At 41.4% G+C, this 15,393-nt stretch overlaps 1 protein-coding gene across 1 annotated transcript in view; it reads right to left on the bottom strand.

Annotated features, from left to right (window-relative positions):
• Window positions 1-3,019, bottom strand: part of LOC110947454 (BOLA class I histocompatibility antigen, alpha chain BL3-7-like) — a 349,371-nt gene extending 346,352 nt beyond the window's left edge. Inside the window, exon 1 of the mRNA XM_051956033.1 lies at window positions 2,738-3,019. Coding sequence (XP_051811993.1) covers window positions 2,738-2,930 — 193 coding nt within the window. The 5' untranslated portion in view covers window positions 2,931-3,019. The remainder of the gene's footprint in view (window positions 1-2,737) is intronic.
• Window positions 3,020-15,393: the final 12,374 nt, after the last annotated feature.

The raw sequence follows: 15,393 nt of genomic DNA, 5'->3' as shown, positions 1-15,393 counted from the left end.
CACAATCAGGCGCTCTAGGAACTACGTCAGCCTATTCGTTGCGCTGATTGGTTGTATACGTACCCAATTGCTGCAGAGTGATTTGAAAGACAACCTTTTAGCCCGCCTCCCTCCCAGTCGAGCGTTCCTAGACCCCTGTTTCTTAAGAGCTGGGTCTAGCGTGGCTAGGCGACACTTTTTATTGCTTAGTTGGCTGATGTGGTCAACTTGAAGTTGTTGACTGTGTGCATTAGAATCCTCCAAGAAAAATGTTACAAAGTGGTTGCTGGAGGCATTTCAATTATGCAGATATTTATGGAAAATGCTGAAATGTGTTGTGCGCATCCAGCCACAGAACTTTCATCTATATTTTACATGAAGAACCATTTTCAATACTGCCTGCTGTTGCTCTGTTTTTGTTTTGTTTTTTTGCTTTTTTTTAAGCTCAATTATTTTATTTTTTTATTATCCCTTAATGTTATCTCTATAATAAGATTTTAACAAAATGCTTTAAAAACACACCAGAATGCAGGAAATAGGATACATAATTTTCAAAATGTTCTGGGGGAGGGCCCCCAGACCCCCATCAGCATCACACACCAACCAAATCTCACTCTAGGGTCTGGTCAAAAGTTGGTAGCCCTGAATTATTGCGTTTTGAGCAAAAGTCATGACCACTGTGACCTAAAACATTTACACAGTAAAGTATCTCTGAATAAATCTAAATCTGTCCAAAAATTGGAAAACCAATTTCTCAGTTTATGTTAGCTGTTTGTGAAATTAAACGTTCGCTCACATGGTGTGCATCTTCTCGGGGCAAATTCCCCTTGTCCTTAAAGCCTAATGACGCCCCTGGCTGGAGCTGTCTCATACAAAGTCTGTTTTCCTGGTAGAATGAGACTCTGCTCCAACAGGACGCAGACAAAGGAAGACAAATAGAATTAAAGTGGTGATAAATATTTAGGAGTGACGAAGACAACAGAGGGAGAAAAGGGACACAATGACAGAAATGCTGGAAACTGAGACAATGAGTTGTTTCTTATAATGTGAAACTACATAAGAAATTGAGGCAAATGAGCATTTTTTCAAAGACATTAAATCAGGTCATGTGATTTTACCTTTTCTCATCAGAGACCTCCTCCCATAGTTCACATACTTCTTCAGCCACTTAGGACAAATCCGGTTGTGGTAGTCCTTCAAGTATGCTGTTCGATTTTTGTCATTTTCCCACTTCTGCTTGGTGATGAAAGCCTGTTGCTTTGGAGCAATCCATGTCTCTGTCTTCAGGTCCAATGATATGAAGTCTTCTCCATCATAACCATACTGTCTGTAACTATAAACCTCATTCATCTCATCATCACATTCACAGCCGTACATCACCTGGTAAATATGGACACCTGAGAAACACAAAGATCGCAGCACACTCTTCTGTTAACAGTTTACATCACATATTTACCACAAAGACACACTGATCAATACATTTCTAACCACTTAATCTACATCTGCTGTTATGGGCCTCTTACAGATAATCATCATCCAAACTGGGTGAACATCTCAGACTGAGACAGAGAGCGGATTACTGAAGAACAGTCTCCACCACAGACCCCACTGTCTCCACGAACACAGAGTTTATATCCACTATCAGAATTAAAGTTCCATCTTGAAAAAATATTAAGTAAATGCCAGTACACTGGTACATTGACATCTCTGACAAAATTAATGCAGGACTTTGTTTTTTGACAGTGTTGTTACTGTGTATTAATAATTGTTTATTCAAGAAAAGAGTTGACGTACTTCTTCTGCCATCAACACCAACATTCAGACAGAGCAAGGTTGAACATAAAGATGGAGTTTGTCTGCAGTCATAAAACCACCAAATCCTGCTGCTCTGTGCTTTCAAAATGAAACTGAAATTCTGATCAACTGTATAGATGATGCTCATAATTTCGTACTGAATTTACGAACGCAGTTAGTTAAACAAACAGCTTGACAATATTTACTTTTAACCATTAACCCATGTTTGTATCATTTAGTTAACTCAGTGATGTGGCAGCTAGCAGACGTAACATGTGGATAGTAAGGGATGAACTATAAGCTCAGCAGTCAAACTGAGTGTTTCTCTGCTGATGAGATGATTCTTTGCTGAATGTTTGGACAGATCAACTGTTGTTAAGTTTATTAATACGTTTGAACATTTACTAGTCACCTGTGTGTGCTGCAGGTTAGTGACAGAGCTGCTCCACCACTCACATACAAGGTGTATTTTCAGCTAAAATTCATTGTTGAGTGAGTGTACACTTGTTAATAGATTAATCAATTAAATTAAAATAAGGAAATTATCACAAATCTTCATAAAAACAACTTATGTCGAAAAAACAAGAACCAGCAAATATTTGGATTTTTGCTTTTTAAAACCTTCATAATCATTTGTTTATCAAAATTGATGTTAATTTTCCATGAATTAACCACTTGATGACCAATTATTTCATCCCTTTCTGAAACATATTTATGACATTTCTGATACACTGTGGTCAAGTGAAGTTGATCTAATCCAAATTTTAGGCTGACAGTATGTGTTATTGGGAGCGTGTTAAAATGTTTAAATTTGTGAGTTAAGTGAGACATTGAAATGTCTCATTGAGACATGAGTATGTACACATCCATTTTCACTTACACAAAATATATACATTTGAATGTTTGCAAAGCACAATAAAAACATTAACAATATTCACCAGTAAAACATGAAAAATGAACAAACCTCCAGTTTGGTTGAAGCGTTGCTTTAGTACTTCAATGTTGTCTTTGAAGGTCTGCTCTTGACCCATAAAGATGTTAGTGCTCCTCTTGAAGTACTCTGGATCATCATCAATGACTTTCTTCATCCAGTCCTGCTTGGGCACTGCTGTCCTGGTGTTGCTGTCATAGTGAACGATCTGAACATCATCAACCATTCCAACAACCACAAACTCTGGGAAGTTTGGGACTTGAGAGGATGCAGCGTAGAAATACTTCAGAGAGTGATACACTGTAAGAAAAAGTTCATGTTGTTTTGAGAATTCCAGTTTTAAAATCACTGAACAATCAATATATCTGATAGGTTTATTTGGAATAAAAAATATAAATAATCAAACACAACATTTCATAAATTAAATATTTAAGTTACGCAGCTTTGTCCCTGGCTGTCATTATCAGGGCGAGAGACACTGAGGGAAGATGTGGTGTGAGAAGAAAAAGACAGCTCATAGTTTCTGTCGTAACTGAATATTAACATCAACATTTAGAGTTAAAGTTATGCAGTTTGGATAACAGTGTAGTTAAGAAAAGGGAAAGATGGTGTAGAAGAGGACAAAGACAGATGATGAAACCAGAGGAGGAGGTGAGAGAAAATTTAGAAAAGATGTGAAAACACAGTAAATGAGACAGACAGAGTTGTTTTGAGAATTGCAGTTTTTTTTTAAACTTTATTGTCAACAACTGCAGAATCACAGGCAATTAAGTGATGAGATGGGGCTCAGATAAAAATAAATAAATTAAAAAATCAAATTTAAAAAAAGTAAAATTAAAGCTGGAAGCAGCAATGGACGGGTCCTCGCATCCACGCTGGTCGGCAAATCCACGCACGTCCACCAGGTGGCGCTGTGACTGAGAGTGTATGTCGGCCTCTGATTTGCATCTGGACCAGTCTGATCATACATGCAAAATTTCAGCCAGATTGGAATATGTACAGGTTACTTATAAAGCATTTCATGTCCATCCAACAGCTGGCGCCGCGACAGAGTGTATGTTGGCCTATGGATGTGATCAGGATTGGAGTGTGATTATACATGTAAAGTTTGAGGCAGATTGGAGCATGCAGAGGATAGTTATGCACATCCTGTGCATCTCCTCGGGGGATCTCCTTGGGGCTTAGCCCCCCCTGTCCGTAAAACCTAGTGATGCCTCTGGTCATACAGCAGCTGTTGTTTCATGGCCAAGCATCAAAACTCTGATGGTCGCCATGGCCACACCATTTGGCTTCTGGTTAAACTTTTGATACCTTTTCATCACCAAGTCCTGCTGTGTGGACTGACAAAATTTCAGGTCTCCTGGTATTATCCCCTAGGAGGTATTAACTCTCAAAAATGAGAAAAATCATCAAAAATCCCAAAATTAATCCAAGATGGCCAACTTCCTGTTGGACTTAGGGCATGGCTCCAAGAGGCTTTTTTGTGCTTCCTGATGTGCTCTATAAGCCTCCCAAATTTCATGAATGCAGGTGAAACGTGCTGGGGGGGCTGTTTGTTAAAAATACTGTAGGGGGCTGTAGCAAGACTGCAAAGGCCCTGGAATTCCTGAGCTGATCAAAACTCAGATAAGCTGTCTCTCTCTTCAGCACTGACCAACACCCATCTCTATAGGAGGATTGAGACATTTGTATTTCTGTAGGTTTTCATTCACAGAAGGATGGAACTCCTGTGAACATTTAAACCCCTGGAATAACTTCTTCTTTTTAAAAGACAATGACTTTCAATTATATGCTATGGACGTTTGTTTAATGAACTTTCATGCTAAAATCCCTTTTCAGCTTTAGGAGACCCTCAGCCAGAGATGTCTCTGCATTCCACAGATCAGATAACAAGTCGTAAAACTTTATGGCAGAAGGCTGGAGTCACCCTCTCCCTCTCTTTGACTGAAACAAAGAGACTGGAACTGAACTTAAACAAAAACACTTGTCAAATTAATATTTCTATATGCATTTGGTTTTTCCAGATTTACCACAGTTACTCACAGTGTTTCATCTATGTCATATTTGAAGATCATATTTGCATGTCTGATAGAAGTCGATTTATTAATTTGTGATGTTAATCATTTCTTCCCCAGGATACTATGATTTTGGAATGAATTCCCTTATTAATCTCTGAATTTCCTCTCCATTTAGGTTGAATGATGACCATTGTATTTACCTGTTACCAAATCTCTGACTTGTTGTTATATTTTCACTGTGATACATATTTTTAATGTCATGAACATAAACATATAGTTATGAATGAAATGATTCACATCATATGAACATATGTATTAATCTACACATTTCACTTTCACACAACTGAATATGGTGGGATAGACAGATCGTGTTTTGCGCGTTTAATATCATATTTTAATCCATTCTGGATTCCTCTTTCTTCTCTACTTTGTGAGAACAAAGAGATTCCAAATTCCACCAGACTCGCGCCTAAAAGTTCTCTCTCTCCGCCCAGGTCCTCCCCTTAGCTGGACCCACAGATAAAGTCAGCCGTAGCCCACATCATCTCTCTCTTGTCTCTTACCGACCTCTCTCTTACCCCTCTCTTCCTGAGAGGCCAACCAAAGTCTGTCTCATTATTTTCTTACCTAAAGCGCGTTTTTTCTATCTTTGAAATTCCCTCACCATCTAAGTTTGTTAACTATTTATCTCTTAATATTTTTGTAACTTAAGGAGACATTTTGCTCAATTTTAAACCCACGTTATTCGTTTTAATCTGAAGAACCGATTCAGAACCAGCATTTATTTTTCTTAATTTTGACAATTTTTCATCAACACCCATTTTTCTTGGCTAAAGCCTGAGAACCATCATTTTTAAGCACTCAGCTGAGAACTCCGGAGATCTGCTGGATCAGGTCTTTGCATAGAACCGATCAACCCGCGGCAGGACATCTAGGCCACCACAACGACGACGCACCGCTCCGAACCCGCAGGTCCAGACCGTGTGCTGCGAATCTGAAGGCCTCGCACGTCCCAGCCCCATGACGGTTCACTTCAATAACTCCAGCTGAGTTTGCTCTGATTCCATTCTATGGGTGATGTACTAACAGCTTGGTCAATTAATTAATTTAATCAATTTATTCTTTTACAAATCATTAGAATTCTTAATCCAAATTACCGGTTACCTCGTCAGGTTAGCTCTGGCTAATCCTCACCATATTTCCTTCTCTCTCACACCACACACACACTCCCACATTCCACGCACACATGTAGTCCTGCACGCACACACACACACCATATCTACATTGTACATAGTTCACTTGTCATTATTTTCATAGAATAGTTAATAAATACCCCATTTTAGACCAAGTTACAGTCTTGTGTTTCTTTGTGTAGAATGTGGTCAATTTAAACGAGGATTCAAGACTTTTTGATATGAGATTGATCAAAATTTTTATGAATATTAATTTTTTTATTAATATTAAATTTTTCCCTAGAAATCTAGGGTGGTGCCCCAATTATTGATAACGAGAGCAATAAATCATAACGTAGTACTGCTACAGGGCGCTATAGCACGTGCAGTGCCGAGATGCATATAGTGTTGTTCCTTGATTCGATGGTGATGTGTGTGGTAATTTTTGTGAGTATTGGAGTATTTCTAACCTGTCAGAAAGGACTTTGTTTTGCATGGCGATATTTGGCTGCTACAGCAACAGCGTTACATGAAATGTCACACCCTTCACAGTGTGGGATTGTCAAGAGGTGAAGACTCGACTGACCAATTTCCAGCATGATATCACCAAGTTTGGGGCCATTGTACCAGAAAATATAAGGCCTTAAACCTACTGTTACCAACAGGTGGCGCTATGACTTTTTCAGAATTTATGAGTGTGGATGTGTTCAGACTGGACCTGGTGTCCATCATGTGAAGTTTGGGGCAGATAGGATCTTGTTCAGCTGAGATATGAATCGTTACATTTTCATGGCGAAACATCAAAATTCGTTTGGCCGCCACAGACACCCTTTGATGACAAGTCACCATTTTCACTGAGATGCATCATCAATGTGTTCAGCCTGTTGTGACCACATTTGAAGTGAATATGATCAACTGGGTAAGAATAGGGCATGAAAGTGTAAACGATGTCTATTTCCTGAAACCACAAGGTGGCGCTATGACTGTCAATGAATATCCCTATGTGGATGACATCAGGACAGGACTGTCATCATACATGTAAAGTTTCAGGCAGATTGGAGCATGGTCAGAAGAATTAGACACCACTTCCTGTTTCATGGCGAAGGATCAGTATTTTGAGGGGCCACCATGGCCACACCTTTTGGCTTCTGGCCGAGTTTTTGATAACTTTTCATCAGGAAGGTCTCGTGCATGTACTGGCCAAATTTCAGTTCTCTCAGACATACACCCTAGGAGCTATTAATTTTGACAAATTTACAGCAAATTCAAGATGGCCGACTTCCTGTTGGGTTTAGGGCATGGCTGTGATTGATTTTTTGGTGTGTCCTGATGTGGTGCATATGCCCACCAAATATTGTAGCTGCAAATGAAACACTGTGGCAGTTGGCCTAATGACCACTATTTTAATTTTGCAGGGGGCGCTACAGAGCCATTTTGCCACACACATGCGCAACTCCCATAAAATATCAAATTTTTCGCCAGTCCTGATGTGCACGCCAAATTTCACGCGTTTTGGGATATGATAAGGCCGCCAAAAAGGCAATTCATTTGCCAGGAGAAAATATTTACAGCAAATCCAAGATGGCCGACTTCCTGTTGGGTTTAGGGAGTGGCTGTGATTGACTTTTTGGTGTGTCCTGATGTGGTGCATATGCCCACCAAATATTGTCGCTGTAAATGAAACATTGCGGCAGTTGGCCTAATGACCCCATTTGAATTTTGTAGGGGGCGCTATAGAGCCACACGCGCAATTCCCATAAAATATCAAATTATTCGCCCGTCCTGATGAACATGGTGAATTTCACACGTTTTGGGATATGATAAGGCCGCCAAAAAAGCACTTTGTTTTGCATGGTGATATTTGGTTGCTACGGCAACAGCGTTGCATGAAATGGCACACCCTTCACAGTGTGGGATTGTCAAGAGGTGAAGACTCGACTGACCAATTTCCAGCATGATATCACCAAGTTTGGGGCCATTGTACCAGAAAATATAAGGCCTTAAACTTACTATTACCAACAGGTGGCGCTATGACTTTTTCAGAATTTATGAGTGTGGATGTGTTCAGACTGGACCTGGTGTCCATCATGTCAAGTTTAGGGCAGATAGCATCTTGTTCAGCTGAGATATGAATCGTTACATTTTCATGGCGAAACATCGAAATTCGTTTGGCCGCCACAGACACACCCTTTGATGACAAGTCACCATTTTCACTGGGATGCATCATCAATGTGTTCAGCCTGTTGTCACCGCATTTGAAGTGAATATGATCAACTGGGTAAGAATAGGGCATGAAAGTGTAAACGATGTCTATTTCCTGAAACCACAAGGTGGCGCTATGACTGTCAATGAATATCCCTATGTGGATGACATCAGGACAGGACTGTCATCATACATGTAAAGTTTCAGGCAGATTGGAGCATGTTGAGAAGAATTAGACACCAATTCCTGTTTGATGGCGAAGGATCAGTATTTTGAGGCGCCGCCATGGCCACACCTTTTGGCTTCTGGCCTGCTACCAACAGGTGGCGCTATGACTTTTTCAGAATTTATGATTGTGGATGAGTTCAGACTGGACCTGGTGTCCATCATGTGAAGTTTGGGCTAGCGAGTATCTTGTTCAGCTGAGATATGAATCATTAAATGTTCGTGGATGACACCAGGACAGGACTATTGTAACTCCAGATCCGTAGTGCTGTCAGTGTTCATTCATGAACAATTTGACGTTGTCAGCTGACTACGTAGTCAGCTGACATTAGCCGCTTCTGATTGGTTTTTGCTCCGCCGCGGCATTGCTAAGTACTCCTGTGGGGAAATGCACAGAAGGTCGGCTCCTGCTGTGGCTGGTGGCATCGCGTGCAGCGTCTAACGAAGACAAACGCAACTTTCAAGCCTATCTGAACACTTAACATCCATCTAAAGCACCGGTAAGATGCCTTAACCCTTTGCAAAGGTAACCCCATTTATGATAGTGGCTAATCTGATTGTTTATTTTGACTGTTGTTCAAAACAGTGCTTGTTCGGTGACTCGCTCGGACTCCCGCTCTAAAACAGCGTGTTTTAGGAACGCAGTTGCTCTAAGGTAATTTGTTTGTTTCAATTTTCATAACAAGTACGCATTCTTGAATCCCGATTTTGTTATGTTTAGTTCGGCAGGGTTAGTTTGGTGAAAGCACCCTTTGAATGTTATATTTTGATGGTTGTTTGTAACTAAAGCAAAAGCGGCAGCCATATTGCTCTGAAGTGCTACGTAGCAGAATACATTGAATTTTGTATTGAAGTTTTGTAAGCGATGTGTTTACTCTGTCACAACTTAGTTGATGAGCTTTGAATGTTTACCGGTTACCTTAATTATAAATGAATGTTGCAACATTATAAGATTTATGATTATGTATTGTTTTGACCTCCTCAGGTCAGGTTTTTTTTTTGTGTACCTCACAACCTGGATCCCAAAGACTCCAAAATGAACCGAATCTTCTTTAATGAAGTGGCGAGCTGGTAGGATTGTTTTTTTCCCCCTCTGAACTGTCAACGGATTATGGACAGAAGTTTTTTTTTCTCTTCCTAACTAAAAACTGAACTGAACTGATCAAACTCAAGGAGAAAACTCAAAAGTCTTTGAAACTTGAAAGAAAGTAAAAACCAAACTCTGGGTTAGCCAGCAAAAGCTGTGATTTTCTGTTTGTTCCTGTTTTTGTCCTATTGAATTGCCATATTATTTGTCTACATTGTTTATTTCATCTTATTGTTTATTTGTCATATATATATTCTCAATAATACCATTTTGTTCAAAGTTATTTATTTGTGGGGTTTTTCTTTCACACCGTTTTGGCTCCATAAAGAACCGGATCTTCTGTCTTCTGCACATATAGCTCAACTTCATATAGGTTACACTATGATCACACGTAAAGTTTCAAGCAGACTGGAGCATGTTGAGAAGAATCAGACACCACTTCCTGTTTCATGGCGAAGGATCAGTATTTTGAGGGGCTGCCATGGCCACACCTTTTGGCTTCTGGCCAAGTTTTTGATAACTTTTCATCAGAAAGGTCTGGTGCATGTACTGGCCAAAATTCAGTTCTCTCAGACATACCCCCTAGGAGCTATTAATTTTGAAAAATTTACAGCAAATTCAAGATGGCCGACTTCCTGTTGGGTTTAGGGCGTGGCTGTAATTGACTTTTTTGGTGTGTCCTGATGTGGTGCATATGCCCACCAAATATTGTAGCTGTACACACGTGGACAAAATTGTTGGTACCCCTCAGTTAAAGAAGGAAAAACCCACAATTCTCACTGAAATCACTTGAAACTCACAAAAGTAACAATAAATAAAAATTTATTGAAAATTAAATAATCAAAAACAGCCATTACTTTTGAATTGTTGATTAACATAATTATTTAAAAAAACAAACTGATGAAACAGGCCTGGACAAAAATGATGGTACCTCTATAAAAGATTGAAAACTATTTGACCAGAGTGACATGATTAACTCAGGTGTGTCATTTAATTGACATCACAGGTGTTTCCAAACTCATAATCAGTCAGTCTGCCTATTTAAAGGGAGACAAGTAGTCACCCTGCTGTTTGGTGAAAAGGTGTGTACCGCACTGAACATGGACAACAGAAAGCGAAGGAGAGAATTGTCCCAGGACATCCGAAAAAAATTATAGACAAACATCTTAAAGGTAAAGGCTATAAGACCATCTCTAAACAGCTTGAAGTTCCTGTGACAACAGTGGCTCATATTATTCAGAAGTTCAAGACCCACGGGACAGTAGCCAACCTCCCTGGACGTGGCCGCAAGAGGAAAATTGATGACAAATTGAAGAGACGGATCGTTGGAATTGTATCCAAAGAGCCCAGAGCAACCTCCAAAGAAATTAAAGGTGAACTCCAAGGCCAAGGTACATCAGTGTCAGATCGCACCATTCGTCGTTGTTTGAGCCAAAGTGGACTTCATGGGAGACGACCAAGGAGGACACCACTGCTGAAAAAACTCATAAAAAAGCCAGACTGGAATTTGCAAAAATGCATGTTGACAAGCCACAAAGCTTCTGGGAGAATGTCCTTTGGACAGATGAGACCAAACTGGAGCTTTTTGGTAAGGCACATCAACTCTATGTTCATAGACTCAAAAACCAAGCATACGAAGAAAAGAACACTGTCCCTACGGTGAAACATGGAGGAGGCTCAGTAATGTTTTGGGGCTGCTTTGCTGCATCTGGCACAGGGTGTCTTGAAAGTGTGCAAGGTACGATGAAATCTGAAGACTATCAAGGCATTCTGGAGAGAAATGTGCTGCCTCGTGTCAGAAAGCTTGGTCTCAGTCGCAGGTCATGGGTCTTCCAACAGGACAACGATCCAAAACACACAGCCAAAAACACCCAAGAATGGCTGAGAGAAAAGCGTTGGACTATTCTAAAGTGGCCTTCTATGAGCCCAGATCTGAATCCCATTGAACATATGTGGAAGGAGCTGAAACATGCCATTTGGAGAAGACACCCATCAAACCGGAGACAACTGGAGCTGTTTGCTCATGAGGAGTGGGCCAAAATACCTGTTGACAGCTGCAGAACGCTCATTGACAAATACAGAAATCGTTTACTTGCAGTGATTGCCTCAAAAGGTTGTGCAACAAAATATTAAGTTATGGGTACCATCATTTTTGTCCAGCCCTATTTCATTAGTTTGTTTTTTTAAATAATTATGTTAATCAACAATTCAAAAGTGATGGCTGATTTTGATTATTTAATTTTCAATACATTTTTATTTATTGTTACTTTTGTGAGTTTCAAGTGATTGCAGTGAGAATTGTGGGTTTTTCCTTCTTTAACTGAGAGGTACCAACAATTTTGTCCACGTGTGTAAATGAAACATTGTGGCAGTTGGCCTAATGACCACTTTTTCAATTTTGCAGGTGGCGCTATAGAGCCATTTTGCCACGCGCATGCGCAACTCCCATAAAATATCAAATTTTTCGCCAGTCCTGATGTGCATGCCAAATTTCACGCGTTTTGGGGTATGATAAGGCCGCCAAAAAGGCAATTAATTTGCCGGGAGAAAAATAAAAATAACTAAACAATTCCCGCACGCGGAAATCGTGGGAGGGGCTCGGGCCGGTCGGCCGTCGGGCCCTCGCACAACCTCCATCCGGAACAGCCACGGGAGAGGCGTTTTAAGGCGTTTTCCGGTCCGTCGCAGGATTTTATTTAGAAATGGTGCTGTCCTTTTGTTTTGACAGGCGGAGACAGGAAGGTGTCACCTGGTGAAAATGTGGATTGGAGTTACTGTAAAGGCTGTGTAAAGCAGAGAGGTTTTTGTTAGCTGTAAAATGAAATTTGTGTTCACATCCTATGCATCACCTGGGACCTCAGCCCCCTGTCCTTAAAACCTAGTGACGCCTCCGTGGCACTGTAGCAGATGGTCTGAGAGGGTTTTTTTGTTTTTTGCTCAAGCCAGGGGTTTTTGGAGCTTCTGTATGTAAAACCATAAATCCCACCATCACAATATATACATGCCTGAAAAGAAGAGATTTGGGTTTTTTTAAGACTGAAATGAAGTCTGGAGGTGAAATTATGACGAAGCACATCATAAAACATCACTTAGAGCAAACATGGAAGATTGGCAGGAAAATGTCACAACTGGGGTTCGAACTCAGGACGCCCACACAATATTTTCCAGATATTGTGAGAAATGACCGAGCAACAGCGATTTCAAAAACACTCTCCCTCCATGAGCCAGATGATTCAGTTTACATTGGTGCCTATGGAGAGAAGGGTGCGACTTTGCTGTAAACTGCTGCCTGTCATTTCACTTCAGAAAGAGCTAGGTCTTCAAACTTGGATTCATTTGAATCCCAGGTAAATTGTTTACAATCTGACCAAATTTCATTCTCCTAATACTTGTCGTTTGGTCGTGAGAGTGATTCAATCGTGAAAGTTTTCGGCGGATTTTTCACTTCTCCTTCACTCTGCCTAGTCACATGACCCACTGTAAAGAGAGCAGATTTTGAGAATTTTCACTTTTTTGAGGACTCACTGAGCAAAAACTGTAAATGTCAGCATGACATAAAACACATCCCTGCGTAGACAAGAGAAATCACTGCGTTTTGATGGTTAAATGAAGCTTGTAGGTGAAAGTATGGCGAAGCAGCGGCGTTGTGAAAACAGGTGACTCTTACGTCTGAGTGATTCAGTCCTCCCATTCATTGTGTATGTGGAAAATTAATGCAATTTTTTGCTCATAACTCTAGCAAATATGAATGAATGTCTTAGAAAATCCATAGCCATCGATTCCCGATAAAACCACATAAGCTGATATATAATTTGTGTGTGATTTCTCAAAGCCCTGGGAGGAGTAGCGAGCCAAAATTTTAGGCGGAAGAAGAAGAAAGAGCAATAGGTGCTCTGGCATTTCATGCCCGAGCCCCTAATAACTAGACAATTCCCGCACACGGAAATCGTGGGAGGGGCTCGGGCCGGGCGCCCGTCGGGCCCTCGCGCATGTTCCATGCCCGAGCCCCTAATAAGAAGAAACCCGGCGGGAGAGCAATAGGTGCTCTGGCGTGTTCCATGCCTGAGCCCCTAATAAAGAGCAATAGGTGCTCCGGCATGTTCCATGCCCGAGCCCCTAATAATAAGAAACCCGGCGGGAGAGCAATAGGTGCTCTGGCATGTTCCATGCCCGAGCCCCTAAATATAAACTCCGCGGGAGAACAATAGGTGCTCCGGCATGTTCCATGCCCGAGCCCCAAACTAGACAATTCCCGCACGCGGAAATCGTGGGAGGGGCTCGGGCCGGGCGCCCGTCGGGCCCTCACGCATGTTCCATGCCCGAGCCCCTAATAAAGAGCAATAGGTGCTCCGGCATGTTCCATGCCCGAGCCCCTAATAATAAGAAACCCGGCGGGAGAGCAATAGGTGCTCTGGCATGTTCCATGCCCGAGCCCCTAAATATAAACTCCGCGGGAGAACAATAGGTGCTCCGGCATGTTCCATGCCCGAGCCCCAAACAAGACAATTCCCGCACGCGGAAATCGTGGGAGGGGCTCGGGCCGGGCGCCCGTCGGGCCCTCGCGCGGCCCCCATCCAGAGAGGCGTGTTTTGCCATTTTCCGGGCCGTGGTAGGCTTTTATTTTGAAATTATGCTGTGCTTTTATTTTGAAAGGCAGACACAGGAAGATCTCACCAGGTCAAAATTTGGATTGGAGTTACTAAAAAGGCTGTGTGAAGCTGAGAGGCTGAAGTGGCGTTTGTCCGGTCCGTCGCAGGCTTCTATTCTGAAATTGTGCTGTGCTTTTATTTTGAAAAGCAGAGACAGGAAGATCTCACCTGGTCAAAATTTGGATTGGAGTTACTGTAAAGGCTGTGTGAAGCAGAGAGGTTTGTGTTAGCTGTAAAATGAAATTTTTGTTCACATCCTATGCATCTCCTGGGGACTAAGCCCCCCCTGTCCTTAAAACCTAGTGACGCCTCTGTGGCACTGTCGCACATGGCCTGAGAGGGTTTTTTTTTTTTTTTTTTTGCTCAAGACAGGGGTTTTTGGAGGCTTCTGTATGAGAAACCATAAATCCCACCATCACAATATATCCATGGCTGAAAAGAAGAGCTTGTTTTTTTTTAAGACTAAAATGAAGTCTGTCGGTGAAATTATGTATGGAAAACCATAAATCCCACCATCACAATATCTACATGCCTGAAAAGAAGAGATTGGGGTTTTTTTAAAGACTAAAATGAAGTGTGTAGGTGAAATTATGAGGAAGCACGTCATAAAACATGACTTAGAGAAAACATGGAAGATCGGCAGGAAAATATCACAACCTGGGTTCAAACCCAGGACACCCGCACCAAAGGCGGGAGCTCAGTGCACCAAGCTATCACAGACACATACTGACAAGTCTTTGTGGCGCCTTCTTCAGTGGCAGACATGCTCCTGACAGCAGTGTTTCTGAACGGGAGCGCAACGTCGTGTTCTGCCGGTCCTTTCTGGCTAACCGTTAATCCTAGGTGAAAAGTAAAATGACCGTGAGTGAGAGGAAGGCTGTGGCTAACCAGAAATGTAATTATTTTCTAAATAGTGTGAGAAATTACCGAGCGACAGCGATTTAAAAACACACTGTCCCTCCATGAGGCAGATGATTCAGTTTACATTGGTGCCTATGGAGAGAAGGGTGCGACTTTGCTGTAAGCTGCTGCCTGTCATTTCACTTCAGAAAGAGCAAGGTCTTCAAACTTGGATTCATTTGAATCCCAGGTAAATTGTTTACACTCTGACAAAATTTCATTCTCCTAATACTTGTCGTTTGGTCGTGAGAGCGATTCGATCGTGAAAGTTTCAGGCGGATTTTTCACCTCTCCTCCACTCTGCCTAGTCACATGACCCACTCTGAAGAGAGCAGATTTTGAGAATTTTCACTTTTTTGAGGACTCACTGAGCAAAAACTGTAAATGTCAGCATGACATAAAATACATCCCTGCGGAGACAAGAGAAATCACTGCG

The sequence above is a fragment of the Acanthochromis polyacanthus genome, chromosome 11, assembly GCF_021347895.1.
Source record: "Acanthochromis polyacanthus isolate Apoly-LR-REF ecotype Palm Island chromosome 11, KAUST_Apoly_ChrSc, whole genome shotgun sequence".
Taxonomy (NCBI): Eukaryota; Metazoa; Chordata; class Actinopteri; family Pomacentridae; genus Acanthochromis; species Acanthochromis polyacanthus.
The sequence above is the reverse complement of the archived record's forward strand: the minus strand, read 5'-3'. Positions and strand labels throughout refer to the sequence as shown.